At 51.4% G+C, this 20030-nt stretch overlaps 5 protein-coding genes across 5 annotated transcripts; 3 read left to right on the top strand and 2 right to left on the bottom strand.

Annotated features, from left to right (window-relative positions):
* Window positions 1-2712: 2712 nt before the first annotated feature.
* BROUX77_006934 (uncharacterized protein) lies at window positions 2713-6878 on the top strand (the record flags this gene model as incomplete). The annotated part of the gene is made up of 7 exons (XM_073751973.1): window positions 2713-2839; window positions 3069-3089; window positions 3165-3172; window positions 3249-3260; window positions 3335-3372; window positions 3458-3671; window positions 3729-6878. The coding sequence occupies 7 exons, from the start codon at window positions 2713-2715 to the stop codon at window positions 6876-6878; spliced, it is 3570 nt and encodes a 1189-aa protein (XP_073603081.1).
* A 1438-nt stretch (window positions 6879-8316) lies between these two features.
* Window positions 8317-11285, top strand: BROUX77_006933 (uncharacterized protein; the record flags this gene model as incomplete). The annotated part of the gene is made up of 5 exons (XM_073751972.1): window positions 8317-8460; window positions 8521-8717; window positions 8773-8987; window positions 9128-10416; window positions 10467-11285. The coding sequence occupies 5 exons, from the start codon at window positions 8317-8319 to the stop codon at window positions 11283-11285; spliced, it is 2664 nt and encodes an 887-aa protein (XP_073603080.1).
* Window positions 11286-15461: 4176 nt separating this feature from the next.
* Window positions 15462-16212, bottom strand: BROUX77_006932 (uncharacterized protein; the record flags this gene model as incomplete). The annotated part of the gene is made up of 2 exons (XM_073751971.1): window positions 15462-15735; window positions 15791-16212. 2 exons carry the CDS (start codon window positions 16210-16212, stop codon window positions 15462-15464), a joined length of 696 nt encoding a protein of 231 aa, XP_073603079.1.
* Window positions 16213-17072: 860 nt separating this feature from the next.
* Window positions 17073-17984, bottom strand: BROUX77_006931 (uncharacterized protein; the record flags this gene model as incomplete). Its single annotated transcript, XM_073751970.1, has 3 exons — window positions 17073-17733; window positions 17812-17872; window positions 17957-17984. 3 exons carry the CDS (start codon window positions 17982-17984, stop codon window positions 17073-17075), a joined length of 750 nt encoding a protein of 249 aa, XP_073603078.1.
* Window positions 17985-19076: 1092 nt separating this feature from the next.
* Window positions 19077-19906, top strand: BROUX77_006930 (uncharacterized protein; the record flags this gene model as incomplete). Its single annotated transcript, XM_073751969.1, has 2 exons — window positions 19077-19316; window positions 19397-19906. The coding sequence occupies 2 exons, from the start codon at window positions 19077-19079 to the stop codon at window positions 19904-19906; spliced, it is 750 nt and encodes a 249-aa protein (XP_073603077.1).
* Window positions 19907-20030: the final 124 nt, after the last annotated feature.

Genomic DNA, 20030 nt, shown 5'->3' with positions numbered 1-20030 from the left:
CTTTTTTTTTTGCCCAGTAATCGGTCCATCTCATCTGCCCATGACTCGAGTGGATGACGGGAGGATTGCAAGGGGAAAATAAAATGAAAATGCAGGACTCCCAAGGCTCGGGCTTGTGCCGGGCTTCGGGTAGGCCTGGACCTTTTTTTTTGTGGAGGGGGGGAGGTGACCCCCGAAGTCGGAGGATAAGGACGAGCGTTAGCGTGTTGGAAGAGAAGAGCGGCGGCGGAGGAGCTGGCTTTGGCCTGGGTTTTGTTCACTAATTTAATTCGGTCCATGAAATGGGCTTGTTAGATTTGCGTCGTGATATCAGGGCGGCCGGAAGGGAGAGGGGAGGGCTGGTATAGGGTAGCAGCCAAGACTGCAGCTTTTTTTTTTTTTTTTCATTCGGTCATGTCCCCTGCTCTGGCTCTGGACCAATTTACCCAACCTCCAGAATGTCGTCATAGTTGCCTTGTCTCTTGGAGCTGTAAGAGAGAAAGAAAGAGAGCAAGCTCGGCGTGGACCAGAGTCGCACTCGTGGACACATGTGACTTGCAAGGATTTTCTTTTTTTTCTTGAGATTCATGGGATGGCATGGACTGATAAGAGGGGACTTTGGCCTTGTTTTCTACGCGGGCGTTGGTGTTGTGTTGCAAGGCTGGAGGACGGGCTGGCCATGTTGGACGTTGGCCGGCATCATGTGATTTGGTCTGCAGTTGGAGTCGTGATCCTTTCTTCTCTCTTGGGCGAGGGGTCAGGAGCCCTTAAACAATCCGCAGTATCTGCCTCGTGCCTCGCTGCTTCAGACGTGCTTGGACGAGGGGCCAATACTACGCTCTAGTTAGCTGTCCATGCTACATACCCCAGTTTGCCGTGGCTCGGGGCAGATCAGATATCGCCAATCACACTAATCCAGTCTTGTTTTCACGGTCCCTGGGTGGTAGTGCTGCGTGTGCTTGTGCTGCTACCCTTATGGATCTTGTTTCTTGTTGGCGAATCACTAGACAACGTGGAGGGTCAGCGAGCGTTGAGAGGAGAGAGATGGCATCGCTTTGAGCCGAGTGAGACGGCGTTGACTGGCAATGGCCAGATTCCAGGCTTATGGAGAGATTCCAGGGGAGGAAAGACAGTCCAAGACACAGGGCCATTGTTTGTGTCGAGGAGGGGATAGTAGTCGTGTAGTTAGTTGGGGTGTAACGTCCAACACATCATGAGAGTGGTCTTCTCTGGTATACGTCTTGCGCCTGTGCTTCTGGACCTTCAAATATGTGCGGTGCTCGCCAGCCTAGCCCTCAGCTGGAGCTGACCGAGGCAGGTCTGCAATCGCTAGCTGAAAAAAAAAACCATCCCCAGGAGTTCACAGACCCTCTGAGCGCTCCAAGTTGGAGAGTCGTTGGTGGTCTTGAATCCTGCGAACACATCTTAGGGTCTATTATGTATAACCCTTGGTCGACGGCATCTCGGGATTGCAACGCCATGGCGGGGCAGATGATCAAGTCGAGGGACCCCATTTTGCATTGGCCAATCAGAGAGCAGGTGAACAAAACAAAGCCACAGTCATAGATAGGGACGATAAAAGAAGTGCCAGAAAGTACAGGGAAATATTCGCAGTGCAATGCAAAATCCGACTTTGTTCTCTGGGTCCTGGTTGAGACAATATTTATTCCTGATTACTGATTGCGGCTATCCTATCAGCTCCCTGTGCCTTTTGCCCTTTGGTGCTCGTTGCCCCGAATGCGGTTCTGGTCTGGCTAGAGCTTCCCCGCTCCCATCCTCCCAGCCAGTGTCCAGCGGGGCGGAGAGCTGTCTTGTAGGGCCTGGGGGGAGTGTGTACAGCCTGTAGGGCCTGTAGCCGGCATGGAAACACAGCATGGGGGCCTCTGAAGCTGGACTGGCCCCGGCTGGAGTGGGAGTGGGCTGTTATCCTCGGGCATTAGCTCGCTTCTACCAATGTAGGTCCCCAGTAACTGAATAGTTGATTAGCTATTAGCTATCAAATCTGGCTACTATACGTAGCTAGCTAACAGCTATATGTCGCTGATAACTGATAGCACCACACGTCAGAGAGGTGTGTCGACCGACCAGAGCCAGCGCCAGAGCCGCCCAGAGCCGCTCGAAACGGCCCACCAGAGCCCACGGCCAGTGGGAGTCTGTCTCTGCTGAAGGGGGAGGGGCAAGAGGAAGAGTCCCTTGTCCCCGGATGGTCCTCTCTCTGTCTCGCTCTCGCTTGCTCGAAGACGACCACAACCACCACCACAAGGACAAATGGATTGGAGGAGGATTCACATGAGCAGAGAAGCTCGAGCTTGGACTCCCTTGTTGCCGGCGCAGCAAAAAAAAGAAACAATTAACTACCATTTACTCGTCCGGATTCCAGCTTGGTTGTTTTTTTTCTTTTCTTTTTCTTTTTTGCCTCCGCTGACTACTATATTAGACGCCAACACGCGCACTTCCCATCTCGGCCTACCCTACTCCTCCTCTGTCCTGCCCCTCCTTCGTTCTTCGTCCTTTGTCCATTTTGTTCTTCTTCTTGGTGAAGGCCCAGTTCTCAACACAAAAAGTGTCTTTCTCCCTGTATAACTACTACGTTTCCTTTCTATCTCTTTGTTGACACGCCTCTCCTCCTCCTCCTTGTCTTCCTCTCTTGATACATCACCACTACTCTCGTCTCCCCCAGAATCCCTTCTCCGGCCCGCCCTCCTCTATTCTCCGCCACATACCCCCCTCACAATGGCCGCCCCCGTGACGGCCCCGACCTTCAACGATGTCTTCGACGACAGCGATGTCGACGAGCAGCAAAAGACTATCCACCACATTCGCGCCAACTCCAGCATCATGCAGGTCAAAAAGATTCTGGGTATGCATTCTTAGCATCTATTTTCCTCTCCTCAGAGAGCTTCCCTTCGCCCCGTCCCGCAAACCCCGCCTTTCTCTTCCCTTGGCCCACGTGCATGCATTATCATGATTGCGCCTACAGGGCCCCCCATACCACCCAATGTTACGCCATATTATGTCATCCATGCATGTCTCTACCTTGTTTCTACCCGCCAGTCCAGTCTGCTAACCCTCGTGCTCGTCCGATACAGTGGCCAATCGTGGTGAAATCCGTAAGTTCTCCCCCAAGTCTCCTCCGCGTCTCCGGCCCGCGGCATCGTGTAACTGTTGACTAACCGGGTTTCTAGCTATCCGTGTATGAAACCAACTGTTCCCCTCTTCCCTGCCTGGTACTCCAAACTAACACACACATCCTTGTCGGCTACTTCCAGATTTTCCGTACCGTGAGTCTACCCCAGTCCGCCTCCCCGGAAAGCTTGCCTTGCGTCCTCGGTTCTAACATGTCTTCTTTCTCCAGGCCCATGAGCTCTCTCTTCACACTATTGCCGTCTTCAGGTACATGCCGCAACATTCGTGCCAGCTCTGTGGCTGCTCTCCCCAATGTATTCTCTACAGACTGCTAACCACCACCCGCATCCAGCTATGAGGATCGTCTGAGCATGCACAGACAAAAGGCCGATGAGGCCTATGTCATTGGCAAGAGAGGACAGTACACGCCCGTTGGCGCCTACCTGGCCCAAGATGAGATCGTCAAGATTGCCGTCGAGCACGGCGCCCAAATGGTCCATCCTGGATATGGTTTCCTCTCCGAAAATGCCGAGTTTGCTCGCAAGGTTGAAAAGGCTGGCCTGGCTGTAAGTTGCATCCTAGGCACCCTCTCTCTCCTTAAAACATGGCTAACCTGTCTCTAGTTCGTCGGCCCCACCCCCGAAGTCATCGAGGCTCTTGGTGACAAAGTGTCGGCCCGGAAACTGGCCATTGCCGCCCAGGTTCCCGTTGTCCCTGGTACCGAGGATGCCGTCGCCACGTACGAAGAAGTAAAGAGCTTCACTGACCAGTACGGCTTCCCCATCATCATCAAGGCCGCCTTTGGTGGTGGTGGCCGTGGTATGCGTGTCGTTCGTGACGAGGCCAGTCTCCAGGAGGCCTTTGAGCGTGCTACCTCGGAAGCCCGCTCTGCCTTTGGCAACGGCACTGTCTTTGTCGAGCGCTTCCTCGACAAGCCTAAGCACATCGAGGTCCAGCTGCTGGGCGACAACCACGGCCACATTGTCCATCTGTTTGAGCGTGACTGCTCCGTCCAGCGTAGACATCAAAAGGTAGTCGAGATTGCGCCTGCCAAAGATCTTCCTGTCGAGACCCGCGACGCTATCCTGGCCGATGCCGTCAAGATTGCCAAGTCAGTCAACTACCGCAACGCTGGTACCGCCGAGTTCCTGGTCGACCAGCAGAACCGCTACTACTTTATTGAGATCAACCCCCGTATCCAGGTCGAGCACACCATCACCGAGGAGATTACTGGCATCGACATTGTTGCTGCCCAGATTCAGATCGCCGCCGGCGCTACTTTGCAGCAGCTGGGCCTGACCCAGGACCGCATTTCCACGCGTGGCTTTGCTATCCAGTGCCGCATCACCACCGAGGATCCGAGCAAGAACTTCCAGCCCGACACCGGAAAGATCGAGGTCTACCGCTCTGCTGGCGGTAACGGTGTTCGTCTGGACGGTGGCAACGGTTTCGCCGGTGCTGTCATCACTCCTTACTACGACTCTATGCTGGTCAAGTGCACTTGCCTGGGCTCAAACTACGAAATTGCGCGCCGCAAGATGCTTCGTGCGCTAGTCGAGTTCCGTATCCGCGGTGTCAAGACCAACATCCCCTTCCTCGCTTCTCTTTTGACTCATCCCACTTTCATCGACGGCAACTGCTGGACCACCTTCATCGACGACACTCCCTCCCTGTTTGATTTGGTTGGTGGACAGAACCGTGCCCAGAAGCTGCTGGCCTACCTCGGTGACGTTGCCGTCAACGGTAGCAGCATCATGGGACAGGTTGGTGAGCCCAAGCTCAAGGGCGACATTGTCCTGCCGGTGCTCAAGGATGCTTCGGGACAGAAGCTGGATGTCAGCGAGCCCAGCAAGAAGGGTTGGAGACAGATTATCCTTGAGCAGGGCCCCAAGGCCTTTGCCAAGGCTGTGCGCGAGTACAAGGGCACTCTGCTCATGGACACCACATGGCGTGACGCCCACCAGTCGCTGCTGGCCACGCGTGTGCGTACGGTTGATCTGCTGAACATTGCCAAGGAGACTAGCCATGCGCTCTCTAACCTGTACTCGCTGGAGTGCTGGGGTGGCGCGACCTTTGATGTTGCCATGCGCTTCTTGTACGAAGACCCTTGGGACCGTCTCCGCAAGATGCGCAAGCTTGTGCCCAACATTCCCTTCCAGATGCTCCTGCGTGGTGCCAACGGTGTTGCGTACGCGTCGCTGCCCGACAATGCCATTGACCACTTTGTCGAGCAGGCCAAGAAGAACGGAGTCGATATTTTCCGTGTCTTTGATGCGCTGAACGACATTGCCCAGCTTGAGGTTGGTATCAAGGCTGTTCACAAGGCCGGTGGTGTTGTCGAGGGTACTATTTGCTACTCGGGTGACATGCTTACCCCCGGCAAGAAGTACAACCTGCAGTACTACCTGGATCTCGTTGATGAGCTGGTCAAGCTCGACATTCACGTTCTTGGTATCAAGGATATGGCTGGTGTGCTGAAGCCGCATGCGGCCAAGCTGCTCATTGGATCTATCCGCGAGAAGTACCCTGACATGCCTATCCATGTCCACACGCACGACTCTGCTGGTACGGGTGTTGCCTCGATGGTTGCTTGCGCGCAGGCTGGTGCCGATGCCGTCGACGCTGCCACTGACAGTCTGTCGGGCATGACGTCGCAGCCTAGCATCAACGCCATTATTGCGTCGCTCGAGGGCTCTGACCTGGACCCTGGCCTGAACCCCGCACACGTCCGCGCTTTGGACACGTACTGGGCCCAGCTCCGCCTGCTGTACTCGCCCTTCGAGGCGCATCTTACCGGACCCGACCCCGAGGTGTACGAGCACGAAATTCCGGGTGGCCAGCTGACCAACATGATGTTCCAGGCGCAGACTCTGGGTCTGGGCTCGCAGTGGGTCGAGACCAAGAAGGCGTACGAGCAGGCCAACGAGCTGTTGGGCGACATTGTCAAGGTCACGCCGACGTCCAAGGTTGTTGGCGACCTGGCGCAGTTTATGGTTTCCAACAAGCTGACGCCCGAGGACGTCAAGGCTCGTGCGTCGCAGTTGGACTTCCCCGGCTCTGTGCTGGAGTTCCTTGAGGGTATGATGGGCCAACCTTATGGCGGATTCCCTGAGCCTCTGCGCACGGACGCTCTGCGCGGACGCAGAAAGCTGGATGCTCGTCCTGGCCTGTTCCTCGAGCCCGTGGACTTTGCCAAGACCAAGAAGGAGCTGAACAAGAAGATTGGGCCCGTGTCGGAGGCGGACCTGGCGTCGTACATTATGTACCCCAAGGTGTTTGAGGACTACCGCAAGTTCATCGAGCGGTTCGGCGATCTGTCGGTGCTGCCGACGCGGTACTTTTTGTCGCGGCCCGAGATTGGCGAGGAGTTCCACGTGGAGCTCGAGAAGGGCAAGGTGCTGATTCTCAAGCTGCTCGCGGTCGGCCCGCTCAGCGAGAACACGGGCCAGCGTGAGGTATTTTACGAGATGAACGGCGAGGTGCGGCAGGTGACTGTCGACGACAAGAAGGCGTCGGTCGAGAACGTCAGCCGGCCCAAGGCCGACGCCAGCGACTCGAGCCAGGTCGGCGCGCCCATGGCCGGCGTGCTTGTCGAGCTGCGCGTGCACGATGGCTCCGAGGTCAAGAAGGGCGACCCGATTGCGGTGCTGAGCGCGATGAAGATGGAGATGGTGATTTCGTCGCCGCACAACGGCAAGGTTTCGGGGCTGGTGGTCGGCGAAGGCGACTCGGTCGACGGCATGGACCTGGTGTGCAAGATTACAAAGACGTGAGGGGGGCTTTGATTAGGGCGTGGGAGTTTTCTTTTTGTTTCTTCGTTTGTGATTATGGGTTCTGGCGTCTAGTTGGGAGTGAAGCTATTTAACGGGACACTACAAGTAGAACAAACATGCAAAATGATGTTATATTGTTCAGGGCACCGAGGATACGCACGTATTACAGAGCAGAGGGGGAGCGAGGGGGCCTTGTATTGGCGGACAAGATGAACGAGTCAATGGGAATCAGGGCGACTACAGAACAGCAAGGGAGCGATATTTGTAGTAGAATTGGGATGCAGTACAACGGCCGTGATGAGGAGAAGGGGGCAAGAAAAGAGGCAAAGAACGATGGGCTCAAAGGGGGAGGTCGGGGCTAGGGAAAGAGGGACAGTGCAAAGAGCACAGCGGGAGAGTGATGCAATGAAATAGAGGGTGAATATAGGCGGACGTATAGAGGTAGTTGATGATAAATGGCGAGAGCATCAACATGTCAAGAAGGGAAAGAAAAGTCTGGGCTTTTTTTGTGAGAGAGTCTCTGTGGAATTGTTCTTCAGCTAGTATCCGAGCTTTTGTGTTCTTTTCGGTTGGCATGAAGAGAAAGGAAAAAAGTCCGTTGTCGGAATAACGCCTTCTGGTGCTAACCCTAGTGATGGCTCACTTTGCACTAGTATATAAATAGCTATCACGATAGATGGAACGAGGCTGGAGAAGGAGGAAATGGAGAACAACCACGACTGAACCAACTGAATCCCTAACCATTATCTTGCACCGAAAACCATACGACCTATTTTCTGTATTTATTTTGCCACGCAAGTACGACAGGAGCCAAACCACAACCGCAGTGCTGCGCAATAACATGGGGCAGAGGTTGAAAAATCGAATCAAATCTTTGTCGAAATTCTTACTTTGTAGGCTTGTATCTTCCATTTTGTACGCTGGGCTTTAGTTTAAGCCTCTGTGCGTGCGATAACTAACGATGTAACTTTGGCCTCCATGCAGCGGATTCCCAAAGCGATGATTTGACAGAATGATGTCGATAGGCTGGATTTGGTAGCGTCTACTGACCCTTGGCGCCTTGTGATAATGTCGGCGTTTAGGTTTATGCTTCAAACTTTCCACCACTCATATTCATTCCATGAGGACTTTACATAGCGTCGCATGGTTACACCACAAGGACTGTACATGGCGTCTCATGGTTACATCAACGTGAAATGACATGGCGAGCAGGCTGTTTAGGCCCAGCCTAAATTCCCAACTTCGCCCAGGAGATGTGATTCTTGTCTTGTCTGCCCTTCTTCACATGAGCATCGCCTTGTCTGTTGCTGAACACATCGTCGCTGGTTTCTCGAGGTCGAGCTACACATGGCCTTATACCCGATTTACTGACTTCACATACTCTTTCTATTACCTTTCAAAAACGCTCTATTGACGACTAACCACTTGGCTAGCCATCATGGACGGAGTAACCGCAATCCTCACTTTAACAGCGAAGATTCGCGAGACTTTGTTGAAGTACCTTAAGGATGTCAAGCACGCCCCCGATACTATTGGCCGTTTACAGGAAGAAGTGAAGAGTCTTCAAGCTGTAGTCAACCAGGTGAAATATCTACTGATTGGCCCAGATGCGCACAGGATGAGAGACCCTGAGAGTCTATAGCAATCTCTGGACAACAGCAGACTGTTGCTCCAGAGTCTCTACAATCAACTAGAGACCAAATGGACAGAGAAACTGAAGAACAAATGGCGGTTCAAGTCGTTGAAGCGGCTTTTTGAACGCAAATACACGGAACGCAAGATAGAGGAACTTGAAAAGCTCCGTCACGATATCGCTCGCGCTCTTCAGGTGGACGATGTGTAAGTGGCCGCCTCTACATATTTCCCATCCGTATATAACTAACACACCCTGCAGTGAAGTTAACCTCAGCAACAATGAAACTTTGGGCGACTTGCACGACACGACTTTTCTTCAAAGGTTCCCTACAGCACAAGGCGCGCTGCTCGGCTTTCAAGACGAAAAAAACCCGACTTGTCTCAAGAACACACGAGTGGAAGCCCTCGAAGCCATACGAGAATGGACTAATGACTCCTCCGCTAAAAGTATCTTCTGGCTCAACGGCATGGCTGGTACCGGAAAATCAACCATTTGCCGCACTATTTGCCAACAATTTCAAAAGTCAAACTAACTCGGTGCCAGCTTCTGTTTCAAACGAGGAGACTATGACCGGGGAAACCTTTCCAAATTCTTCACAACAATTGCAGTCCAGCTGATCTAGAGGTACCCCGGGATTTTGAAGCATTTCAGGACAGGACTCATCATGGTGTCGGCAACGATGATATTGAGCTCATCTCCAGATTGAGAACACTGCGGCAGTTCGAAAGACTTGTTTTGAAACCGCTGAAGAAGGAATTCTTTGCATCCAAAGCAACAGATCCCGTAGTTCTTGTTATTGATGGTCTTGATGAGTGTGGCAAAGATGAGGATGTCAGGTTCATCATCGATCTCTTCGCCTCTTGCACGAGGGATCCCCAACTTGGGTTCAAGTTGAAATGCCTCATTAGCAGCAGACCCGAACTACCAGTTCGACATGGCTTCCGTGGTGCTGAGGGAACATTTCAGGAGTTAGTTCTCCATGAAATACCGGCAGAGGCTATCGAACATGACATTGCCACTCTCTTGGAACATGAGCTGTGGAAAGTCCGAAAATACTACAACGAACTTTGCCACCCTCTTGACAAACTACCCTCTAGCTGGCCCGGAGCACGCAACATTGAAGTCCTTGTCAAAAGATGCGTTCCAAGTTTCACGTCCGCGGAAACTGTTTGTCGGCTTTTAAATGATCAAAGATACGGTAATCCAGATGAGCGACTCAACTGGATTATAGGTTCCAAAGCTTTCGATCATGGATCAAAGCTAGAGGCGGCCTACATGCCAGTGCTGAGCAATCTAACTACTGCTCTAACAGACGAAGACGAGAGGCATGTTATTGAAATGTTCCGAGATATTGTTGGCCCGATGGTGGCTTTGGGGAGTGCCTTAACCATTGACGTTCTAAGCGAACTCCTGAGTATTCCGAAGCGTCGTGTGAAATCCCTGCTTTCCCAGCTACATTCAGTTTTGCATGTTCCGGTCGTGGATCAACTGCTAGTGAGGCTGTTACACAGGTCTTTCGGCGACTTTCTGATTAATCCTAATAGACAGGACACTAACCCATTTTGGGTTGATCAAAACAAAGCCCATAGCACCTTGGCTGAAAACTCTCTGCGTGTCATGAAAAAACATTTGCACGAGGACATTTGCCGACTCATTCTACCAGGCACAAGGTGCTCTGACATAGACAGTGGAACCATAGAAAAGCATATCCCCTCGGTATTTCGATATGCCTGTCTTCACTGGGTCAGCCATATGCAAGCAGGCCAAATGGTTCTCAATGACGACAGCCATGTTGTGTCCTTCTTGGAGAAGCATCTTCTGCATTGGTTAGAAGCAATGAGTCTACTGGGAAGCGCCCCTGAAAGTCTCGAAATGTTGGGAACCCTACAAACACTTCTACACGTGAGTACTGCTTGAAAGCCAAATGAAATTCGCCAGCTAACAGATTATAGCCAGAGAAGAGTCGTGGTCTACAAGTCTTCCTACTGGACGCTATGCGAGTGGTGCGAACCAATCTGGAAACCATCACGGATACTCCTCTTCAAATTTACTCTTCGGTGCTTGTTTTTACGCCAAAGAACAGTCCAGTTCGACGGGCCTTTGAGGATAATATCCCACGGTGGATATCCATGAAACCACACGCAAGTGATAGTTGGGATCAACGTGAACAAATCTCGGAAGGACACGCCAACGGTGTGAATGTGGTAGTCTTTTCGCCCGACGGCAAGATGGTGGCCTCGGCCTCATCCGATGCGACGGTCCGGCTCTGGCGAAGCGAAGATGGCACTTGTATACGCGAGTTGAAGGGTCATACCGACGCACCAAAAGTGGTGGTCTTTTCGTCCGCCGGTATCCTCGTGGCTTCGGCCTCATTAGATTCGACGGTTCAGGTTTGGCGAACTGGCGATGGCGCACTCTTAGACACCTTCCAAAATATCGACACCGAAAGACAAAAGTTCAATCCTCTTGGAGCATCGACTTTGACGAATGTTGGAGTTCCTGGTGATAAAAATGGCTTGTCAACAGACCCCATGTCCTTTGGATCTCCTGTCGGGCGCTCCGGCGTCTTAACGGTTAGCTCAGATGGTTGTTGGATTCAAGCAGGGGAGATTCCAATCTTGTGGATTCCTATTTCATTCCGTGGTGATGTATCGTCAGTCTCTGGTTCTACTGTGGCAATTGACACTGAGATGGGGAAAGTCATCATCATGCGATTTGGGCATTTGCCATTTTTGAGCCGGTTTCTAGAATCTCCTTCGCCGGTGAACTAGGCCATCTGGCACAGGTTGATCCTGAGTTGTCAGAACCATTCAATACAATCTACTAATTGACGCTTGCGAAGCAAGTGATAAAATAGGTCCCCAGCCCCTAGCCTGTAGTGCACCGGTGCTCAATAGTGGCACTTGCAAGCTGTGTAGATCCTGTAATGATGAACCCTTGACTATGTACGACAACCCGAAGATACTGTAACCATCTATCAACCCCAATTCTGAACAGTTCGTACATATGTATGTAAGTCATCGTCCTCGGCCCGCATTTTCGCCAACTCTCCACCTGAATTGGAATCACGTAGTATTTAAACAACTTAGAGAAAAGGCCTGCTAGAAGCCTAGGGGATCCGAGCAGTGCTATGAGCGTAACGGGGTCAACCAGTGCTAGGAGAGTGATATGCGCATGCAGTTCTAAGAGAGCAGCAGGCCAAGCAATTCTAGGAAAGTTCCAGGCTCACGCAGTGTTAAGAGAGTGGCAGACTCACGCACTGCTGGTTATGATAACGATGATTCTTTGAGTCCTGCAGGACCGCAGCCTTGTTATCATCGAGTGATACCCTGCTGTGGGCCAGATTCCAACGCGGAACATGATGTCAAACTATCGATGTAGGGATCACTACAAAGAGGCTAAGTTACCCGGTTATCATGCGCGCAAGGAGGGTCAAGTAAAACCCAGCGTTCATAATGGAAGATATGTAGAAGCCCTACCATCTGAAACACCAGTTAGATGCGCCCAAACTCTGGAAGCACGAGTATAAAAGCTTCGGACGACAGACGGTTGGTCGTGTGCTGAGTGCGAGATCCGCTCATGGGACTTCGCCCAGTACCACCGCCGCTTTGCTCACGAAGACGCCGAACTACTCTGCCCAGACTGCAACGAGGAGAAGTTTGTCTTCCACGCATGGACTTGCGCCCATGTCGCTAGACCTTTCCAAGAAAGATTCATCCAGAAGCTGATCGTCTCCGAGAAGGGCTTCCGCGCTCTCGCAAAGAAGTTGACGCCCAGCGCCACGCAGGCTGAATAAACCCACACCACCTTCTCACATATTTCCTTTGTTTGCGGCGCCATCTTTCGAAGAAATGGTTTTTCGTTTTTTGTTTTGCTTCTGTTCTGTCTTTTCTTTTGCTACCATGTGCTTTACTGCGTTCGCTTCTGTATACTTTCCTTTTTTTTTTTTTTTTTTCTCTTTTGTTACTTGTTTCCTTGTACCACACATGCAGAATTCCACCCACTAGATATCCTACGCTCGCGGGGGTTGAAAGGCCCCGATTTCTAGGGTTTTCTCATGACTAGCAGATCTGCTAGGATCTGTGTCCGCCTCACGGCGGGCCGTGTAATGCTTTTCATGTAGCTTAGTCACGTTAAATAAAGTCAAGTCAAGTCAAGGATACTTTGAGTTCTGGTGATAAGAGTCATTTGATACTCGGGTTTTAGACAGCTCTGTCTTGTTCTTCACCAGATCACCTTCTTCTCGTTTAGTCTCAATCAATCAATTCATTTCTTTTCTCTTCCATACAACATAGGCTATGAAACAGTTCTTAGAACACAGGATAAAACCGCCCACCCTGTCTACTGCGCTGGCGAAATAGCTTTTAGAAAACTGCTCAAAAACTGCTCAAAAACTCCAAATCACCAAATCGCATGATGGTAACCCTCCCCGTTTTAGTGCCAATTACGACAGTAGATTCATAGACTGATGAATAGTAACCACGGAGTGAATTAGGAATCCGTAATGCAGGAATGTCCCGCCATTTAATCCAACAACCATCTGGGCTAATTGTTAGTAGGCTGGGGCCCTTCACAGGAGCGTCGAGGGCCATGGTGCATATGAACCAGCTGTTTTCATCAGCTTGACCTCCGCGATCAGTAGAACAAGATGTTCCGGGAGATGTGAACTTCAGTGCTTCCGTATCCAGAAGGGCGTCACCTCCGCTTCGCCAGAGTCAGACCTTCGAATCTTTTGAGGTCAAGGCCACGTGTCTATCATCAGGCGAAGAAGAGATCGACCAGACCGCATGAGTATGGTTTTTCAACTCTTGCAAATAGACACCGTTATTGCATTGCCAGAGCCGAATTGTTGAATTATCTGAGGCGGAGACCAGGAGTCTCCCGTCAGGCGAAAAGGCCAGTGAGCAGACTGCCTCAGCATGTCCCTTCAGCTCTCGCAGACACGTGCCATCATTGCTTCGCCAAATACGGGCTGTCAAATCCCACGAGGCCGAGGACACGAGTCTGCTGTCAGGCGAAACGCTACTGAAAAGACGGCACCAGTGTGGCCCTTCAACTCCTGTACATAAGTGCCAGCATCGCTTCGCCAGAGGCGGACTGTCGAGTCATCTGAGGCTGAGGCCAGAAATCTGCCATCCGGCGAAAATGCCACCGACAAGACTGCTTTATTATGGCCCTTCAGCTCTCTCAAACAGACGCCATCATTGCTCCGGAGCCAGACTGTCGAATCGGATGAGGCTGACGCCTCAAGCTTCCCGTCAGACGAAAAGGTCATGACATGCTCAGCTTTGATTTGGCCTCCCAATATCTGCCCAGACCGGGCCCGTCTAACACGTTTGTTTCTCTTCACACATACCCACTTCGAAATCTTTTTCTGGAAGACCCGTCGAACTCGGCTGTTCTTTGGTATAAAGACAAGGACCGAAGAGTAAATTTGAAGAGGAGTATCCGTGATGGTTTCCAGATTGGTTCGCACCACTCGCATAGCGTCCAGTAGGAAGACTTGTAGACCACGACTCTTCTCTGGCTATAATCTGTTAGCTGGCGAATTTCATTTGGCTTTCAAGCAGTACTCACGTGTAGAAGTGTTTGTAGGGTTCCCAACATTTCGAGACTTTCAGGGGCGCTTCCCAGTAGACTCATTGCTTCTAACCAATGCAGAAGATGCTTCTCCAAGAAGGACACAACATGGCTGTCGTCATTGAGAACCATTTGGCCTGCTTGCATATGGCTGACCCAGTGAAGACAGGCATATCGAAATACCGAGGGGATATGCTTTTCTATGGTTCCACTGTCTATGTCAGAGCACCTTGTGCCTGGTAGAATGAGTCGGCAAATGTCCTCGTGCAAATGTTTTTTCATGACACGCAGAGAGTTTTCAGCCAAGGTGCTATGGGCTTTGTTTTGATCAACCCAAAATGGGTTAGTGTCCTGTCTATTAGGATTAATCAGAAAGTCGCCGAAAGACCTGTGTAACAGCCTCACTAGCAGTTGATCCACGACCGGAACATGCAAAACTGAATGTAGCTGGGAAAGCAGGGATTTCACACGACGCTTCGGAATACTCAGGAGTTCGCTTAGAACGTCAATGGTTAAGGCACTCCCCAAAGCCACCATCGGGCCAACAATATCTCGGAACATTTCAATAACATGCCTCTCGTCTTCGTCTGTTAGAGCAGTAGTTAGATTGCTCAGCACTGGCATGTAGGCCGCCTCTAGCTTTGATCCATGATCGAAAGCTTTGGAACCTATAATCCAGTTGAGTCGCTCATCTGGATTACCGTATCTTTGATCATTTAAAAGCCGACAAACAGTTTCCGCGGACGTGAAACTTGGAACGCATCTTTTGACAAGGACTTCAATGTTGCGTGCTCCGGGCCAGCTAGAGGGTAGTTTGTCAAGAGGGTGGCAAAGTTCGTTGTAGTATTTTCGGACTTTCCACAGCTCATGTTCCAAGAGAGTGGCAATGTCATGTTCGATAGCCTCTGCCGGTATTTCATGGAGAACTAACTCCTGAAATGTTCCCTCAGCACCACGGAAGCCATGTCGAACTGGTAGTTCGGGTCTGCTGCTAATGAGGCATTTCAACTTGAACCCAAGTTGGGGATCCCTCGTGCAAGAGGCGAAGAGATCGATGATGAACCTGACATCCTCATCTTTGCCACACTCATCAAGACCATCAATAACAAGAACTACGGGATCTGTTGCTTTGGATGCAAAGAATTCCTTCTTCAGCGGTTTCAAAACAAGTCTTTCGAACTGCCGCAGTGTTCTCAATCTGGAGATGAGCTCAATATCATCGTTGCCGACACCATGATGAGTCCTGTCCTGAAATGCTTCAAAATCCCGGGGTACCTCTAGATCAGCTGGACTGCAATTGTTGTGAAGAATTTGGAAAGGTTTCCCCGGTCATAGTCTCCTCGTTTGAAACAGAAGCTGGCACCGAGTTAGTTTGACTTTTGAAATTGTTGGCAAATAGTGCGGCAAATGGTTGATTTTCCGGTACCAGCCATGCCGTTGAGCCAGAAGATACTTTTAGCGGAGGAGTCATTAGTCCATTCTCGTATGGCTTCGAGGGCTTCCACTCGTGTGTTCTTGAGACAAGTCGGGTTTTTTTCGTCTTGAAAGCCGAGCAGCGCGCCTTGTGCTGTAGGGAACCTTTGAAGAAAAGTCGTGTCGTGCAAGTCGCCCAAAGTTTCATTGTTGCTGAGGTTAACTTCACTGCAGGGTGTGTTAGTTATATACGGATGGGAAATATGTAGAGGCGGCCACTTACACATCGTCCACCTGAAGAGCGCGAGCGATATCGTGACGGAGCTTTTCAAGTTCCTCTATCTTGCGTTCCGTGTATTTGCGTTCAAAAAGCCGCTTCAATGGCTTCAAGCATCCCTCCTTTCCCTTCTGCGTTTGTGGCCACTTTGTCTCTAGTTGATTGTAGAGACTCTGGAGCTCCGATCTGCTCTTTTCAAGGCTTTCGTTGAGGCTGTCTTTTCTCCTGGGCTTAGTCGCATTCGGACTTTCTAATGAATCATTGATCTGCTTTCCAGCTTTCTGAAGACTTTTCACTTGGCCATGAAGACGACGTATAGTATCCGGGGCGTTTTTGACATCCTTGACGTATTCGAACAAAGTTGAGCTGAAGTCAACCGCCGAAGTGAGTACTTGAATGACACTCGCAACACCACTTAGTCCATCCATGGTGGCTAGGTAAGTGGTGAGTAGTGTATTAAGAGGAGGGGGTTGAAAGTATGATAGAAAGGATGTGTGCAGGTGAAGGTGTCGGTTAGAGGGCCATGTGTAGCCCTTCCTCGAAAGTCCATCCATCAGCTATTAATAAATAGGCATAGCTACGTTTGTACAAAGGAGAGCCTAAGCATCAACAGCAAACAAGACTTACATCTCTTGAGCTCGCTCGCCTCGAGCCTGAACAGCCTGCTCAAAACCAGCCTGGGCCCAAACATCCTCAGCCCAACAGCCTGCTCACCGTATCATTTGACCTTAATATAACAATACAAATCCATGCACAATCTTTGTAGTATGAACTACTGCCGCTTATTGGTGGAAAGTCCATGAAGCACAAGCCCGATTACAGAGCTATGTGTTCTTGGTTGGTGAGCTACGGCCTCTATGACTGCAAGAGAACGGCAGTAGAGAAATTCACCAACGCACACGGCCACCCTTATTCACTTGTTGCTGCTAATGTGTACCTTGGTTACACCGACTTGCTGCTCTCACATTACTAATCAGGTGCCCAACTGCTTGTGTAACATGACCCCGGGGAACTATCATCAACCCAAACAAGAATTTGACTACACTTGTAGCACGAGTACGTTGGTCTCAGCCTGTTTCCCTTGTTGCCAGTCATTGCAACTGAGAAGCCGTTTTACTCATTTTCGCCTCAGCAATTTTGCGCTCAATCGTACCAAATCCCGACCAATACTATCAAATGTGAGGATAAAATGAGAGACGATGACATCTTCGAGAGAACTTCGGCCCCAGATTACGTAGCTGTGTCTACATATGGCAGGATGTATGAAATTCATGATTAAAAGCTAGGCCTACAGTCCCACGCTCTGGCTCAACAATTTTGCCGCCAGCGTTGCCAAAAGGCGTGCTTTGTCATCAGCCGGCAGTTCCTGGAACACTTCATACACGCTTTTTCCCTTCTCATCGCGCACAGCACCGAGGCGGTTGCCTGCGGCAGCGCCCATGACCATCCCAGGGACATTAGCTACAATGAACCCCAGTGCGCCGCCACTTAGACCACCAACGGCGCCCCAAAACCGACCACCTGCGCCAGTCTTCTTCTCCCCGTGCCCATCAAGACCCTCTTCATTGAGCATCTCCTCAAAGACATCAGCAAACTGTGCTTCTTCGGCCTTGGCGCGCGCCTTGGCCTGGTCGCTAGCTGACGCACCGCTCGTGAAGAAATTCCAGGCCCAGGAGAACGGCATAGACGATGATCCGGACGACGGCGATGATGATGAGGATGGCGGCGGCCCGGCGTTGTCAAACTCGGCAAACGGGTCGGCGAATGGATCTGCACCGGCAGATGCACTGGGCCGCTGGAATAGGCGCCGCTGAGCGTCATATTCGCGCCTGCGCGCCGCATCAGATAGTGTGTAGTAAGCGTCGTTAACGAGCTGGAATTTGCGCGTGCGCGCAGCGCGTTCGGGATGGTCGGCGGCGACACGGTCAGGGTGGGTCCTCAAAGCGGCCCTAGCGGACGGAGGGGGCGGAATGTTAGCGAGACCAAGACCTTGGTAGGGAGAAAAGGTGGGTGGGGGGTAGGCTCACTTCTTGTAGGCCTCGCGAATCTTCTGCGCGGAAGCATTCTCAGGGATCTCGAGGATGGCGTCTGTGGGAGAGTTAGCTGAGGGCGCAACCTTTTATGGCTGACTGCGTTGCACTAGGAAGATCGCAAGGATGTCTATTGGCGTACAGTAATCAGGAGGAGCACGCGACGACATGATGAATTTGGAGGCGGTTTGTCAGGCGACTTTTCTGGGTTTTCAGTTTCTACACTGGCAGCAAGTCCCCGGGCTTTTTAGTCGGATATTTGACGGCGGCCAAGACTAAAGATTATGGGTAATCTCTTTTCAACTCACCCGAGTTAGAGGCCGCCGTGGCTGCGATGCTTCGGAGTATGCATGTGGCAAATGCGGCCGAAGTCCAGCCTGGGCATCAACCCTAGTGCCCAACCGAGCTATAGGGTCTATCTAGCCTGTGTAACGCCAGTGGCCTTATTCTAGTAGTGTGCTTGACCTGGCCTTTCACATTTTCTCGTTCAGCTTCCTTTTTTCTTGATTCCGCATGGCTTTGTTTCAATGACATGGACAGGGGCTTATGGAACAAAGTGCAATGGAGTGGCTATGGCGAACACACTGAAACGTACTAGAGACAAGAAATAACCCAGAGGCTCGCAAACCCTAATCATTAGTCGAAGGTATATGCTTGTTGTTTTGTCACTCTTATTCGCTCACCATCGAGTCCAGGCCATGGTCTTTTGACAAGGGCGGCCAACCTATCTCGCGACAAGCTTAGTTTGATCTGCAAGTGATCGCCCACAGCGACGCAGAAGCAGCAACAACAACGCATGACCTTTCGCAGTAAACAGACATATATAGCACGAGCATTTCCTGTGGGAGCTTCTGCTGCTGTGTCGAGTCTCTCGGTCTGCGTCGCAGCAGAGAAGCGAGGCAATAAAGCCTGGCATTCATGACGATGGAAAGCTTTCCGAGCGCGTGCAGGCCTGTCTGTTTCTCGTGGTGGGTAAGTTCTTGAAACATCAAGCAAAACCCCGTCAAAGCCCCCCATGTAAGTGTCTGCGTTTTGACGCTTGGAATCTGTGCGCGCTTGTTATCAACGTCGCAGTCACACCTGAACCTGGTAGTTGGTTTGGGAGCTGCGATCTGGACCATGGGAATCATCTTGGCTCCGCGTATATATACCGGCGCTCTCCCCGACCTGTGATACCAAGCTCCCTTTTCCCTCTTTAGCTCTATCCGAACATCAATCTTGCCCCCGTCTTTGGTTCTGTTTTTTTTGCCCACTTCGCCACCATGCAGCTCGGTTTCTTTCTCTCCATCTTATCTCTAGCTGCTCTGTCTACTGCCAGCCAGGAGGCCGGTCTGAGAGACAGAAGCGACGGCGACTCGGGACCGCGCATCATCCTCTATCCTAAGCGCCAGGCGACTGTGTTCAAGAGACAGGAGTCGAGCACTACTCTTCACACAATGCTCAAGAGACAAGAAGCTACTACTACGACAGTAGTGACGAGCACACAGACCCCCGTTCTATCAGTAGGTCCCTCCGACGCAGCCACAATGTGCTGTTGTTTTTTTAGACAAGTTCATTTTTAACTGACTGACAATAGCCATAGACGTCTTTCTATCCCACGTTGCCCTCGCCACTCCCACTCACGCCTTTCAACTCGAGTGTCAATTTTGCTACACTAGGCACGGAGATTACACCATGTTGGCCACCAACCGGGACCGGCTTTGGCACTGGCGGCAGCGGCAGTCGAATCACGCCCACGCCACCCTACCGCTTCACCAACAGCACTGTCGCTATGCCCACTGCACCATCATCCCGCAGCCGGGTGACAGCTACGGCCATACGCACGGTGACGGTAACTCGTGACAACGGCGGGGACGCCACGCGCAGACCGGGATGGCGATACGGCGGTGCAACGCGCTCAATTGTGCTGCCCGACGCGGGAAACGTGCCGACGAGCATCCCAGCACTGGGGGCAGAGCCGGGGCCTTTTCCCGAAAACTCGGCCGTAACAAGCGCCGCGGACGCTGGCGTTTTTGCGGCGATTGGAACGAGGAGCGTGCAGGCTACGCTCGTCTTAGGAACACTTATTTTTTACGTAGCCGTTGTGTTATGACACGAGGCACAAGTACGCTTAATTTTTAATCATAACCAGTTAATATTTGCAAATCTAGAGATATATATGATATGCAGAGATACAAGCGAGAGTTGTAAGCTGAACACAGCCAAATGAAAGATTG

This window comes from Berkeleyomyces rouxiae (genome assembly GCF_048999995.1).
Source record: "Berkeleyomyces rouxiae strain 22BRR77 chromosome Unknown BrBRR77_ptg000009l, whole genome shotgun sequence".
Taxonomy (NCBI): Eukaryota; Fungi; Ascomycota; class Sordariomycetes; order Microascales; family Ceratocystidaceae; genus Berkeleyomyces; species Berkeleyomyces rouxiae.
Note: the sequence above shows the minus strand (reverse complement) of the source record. Positions and strands in the feature narration are given on the sequence as shown.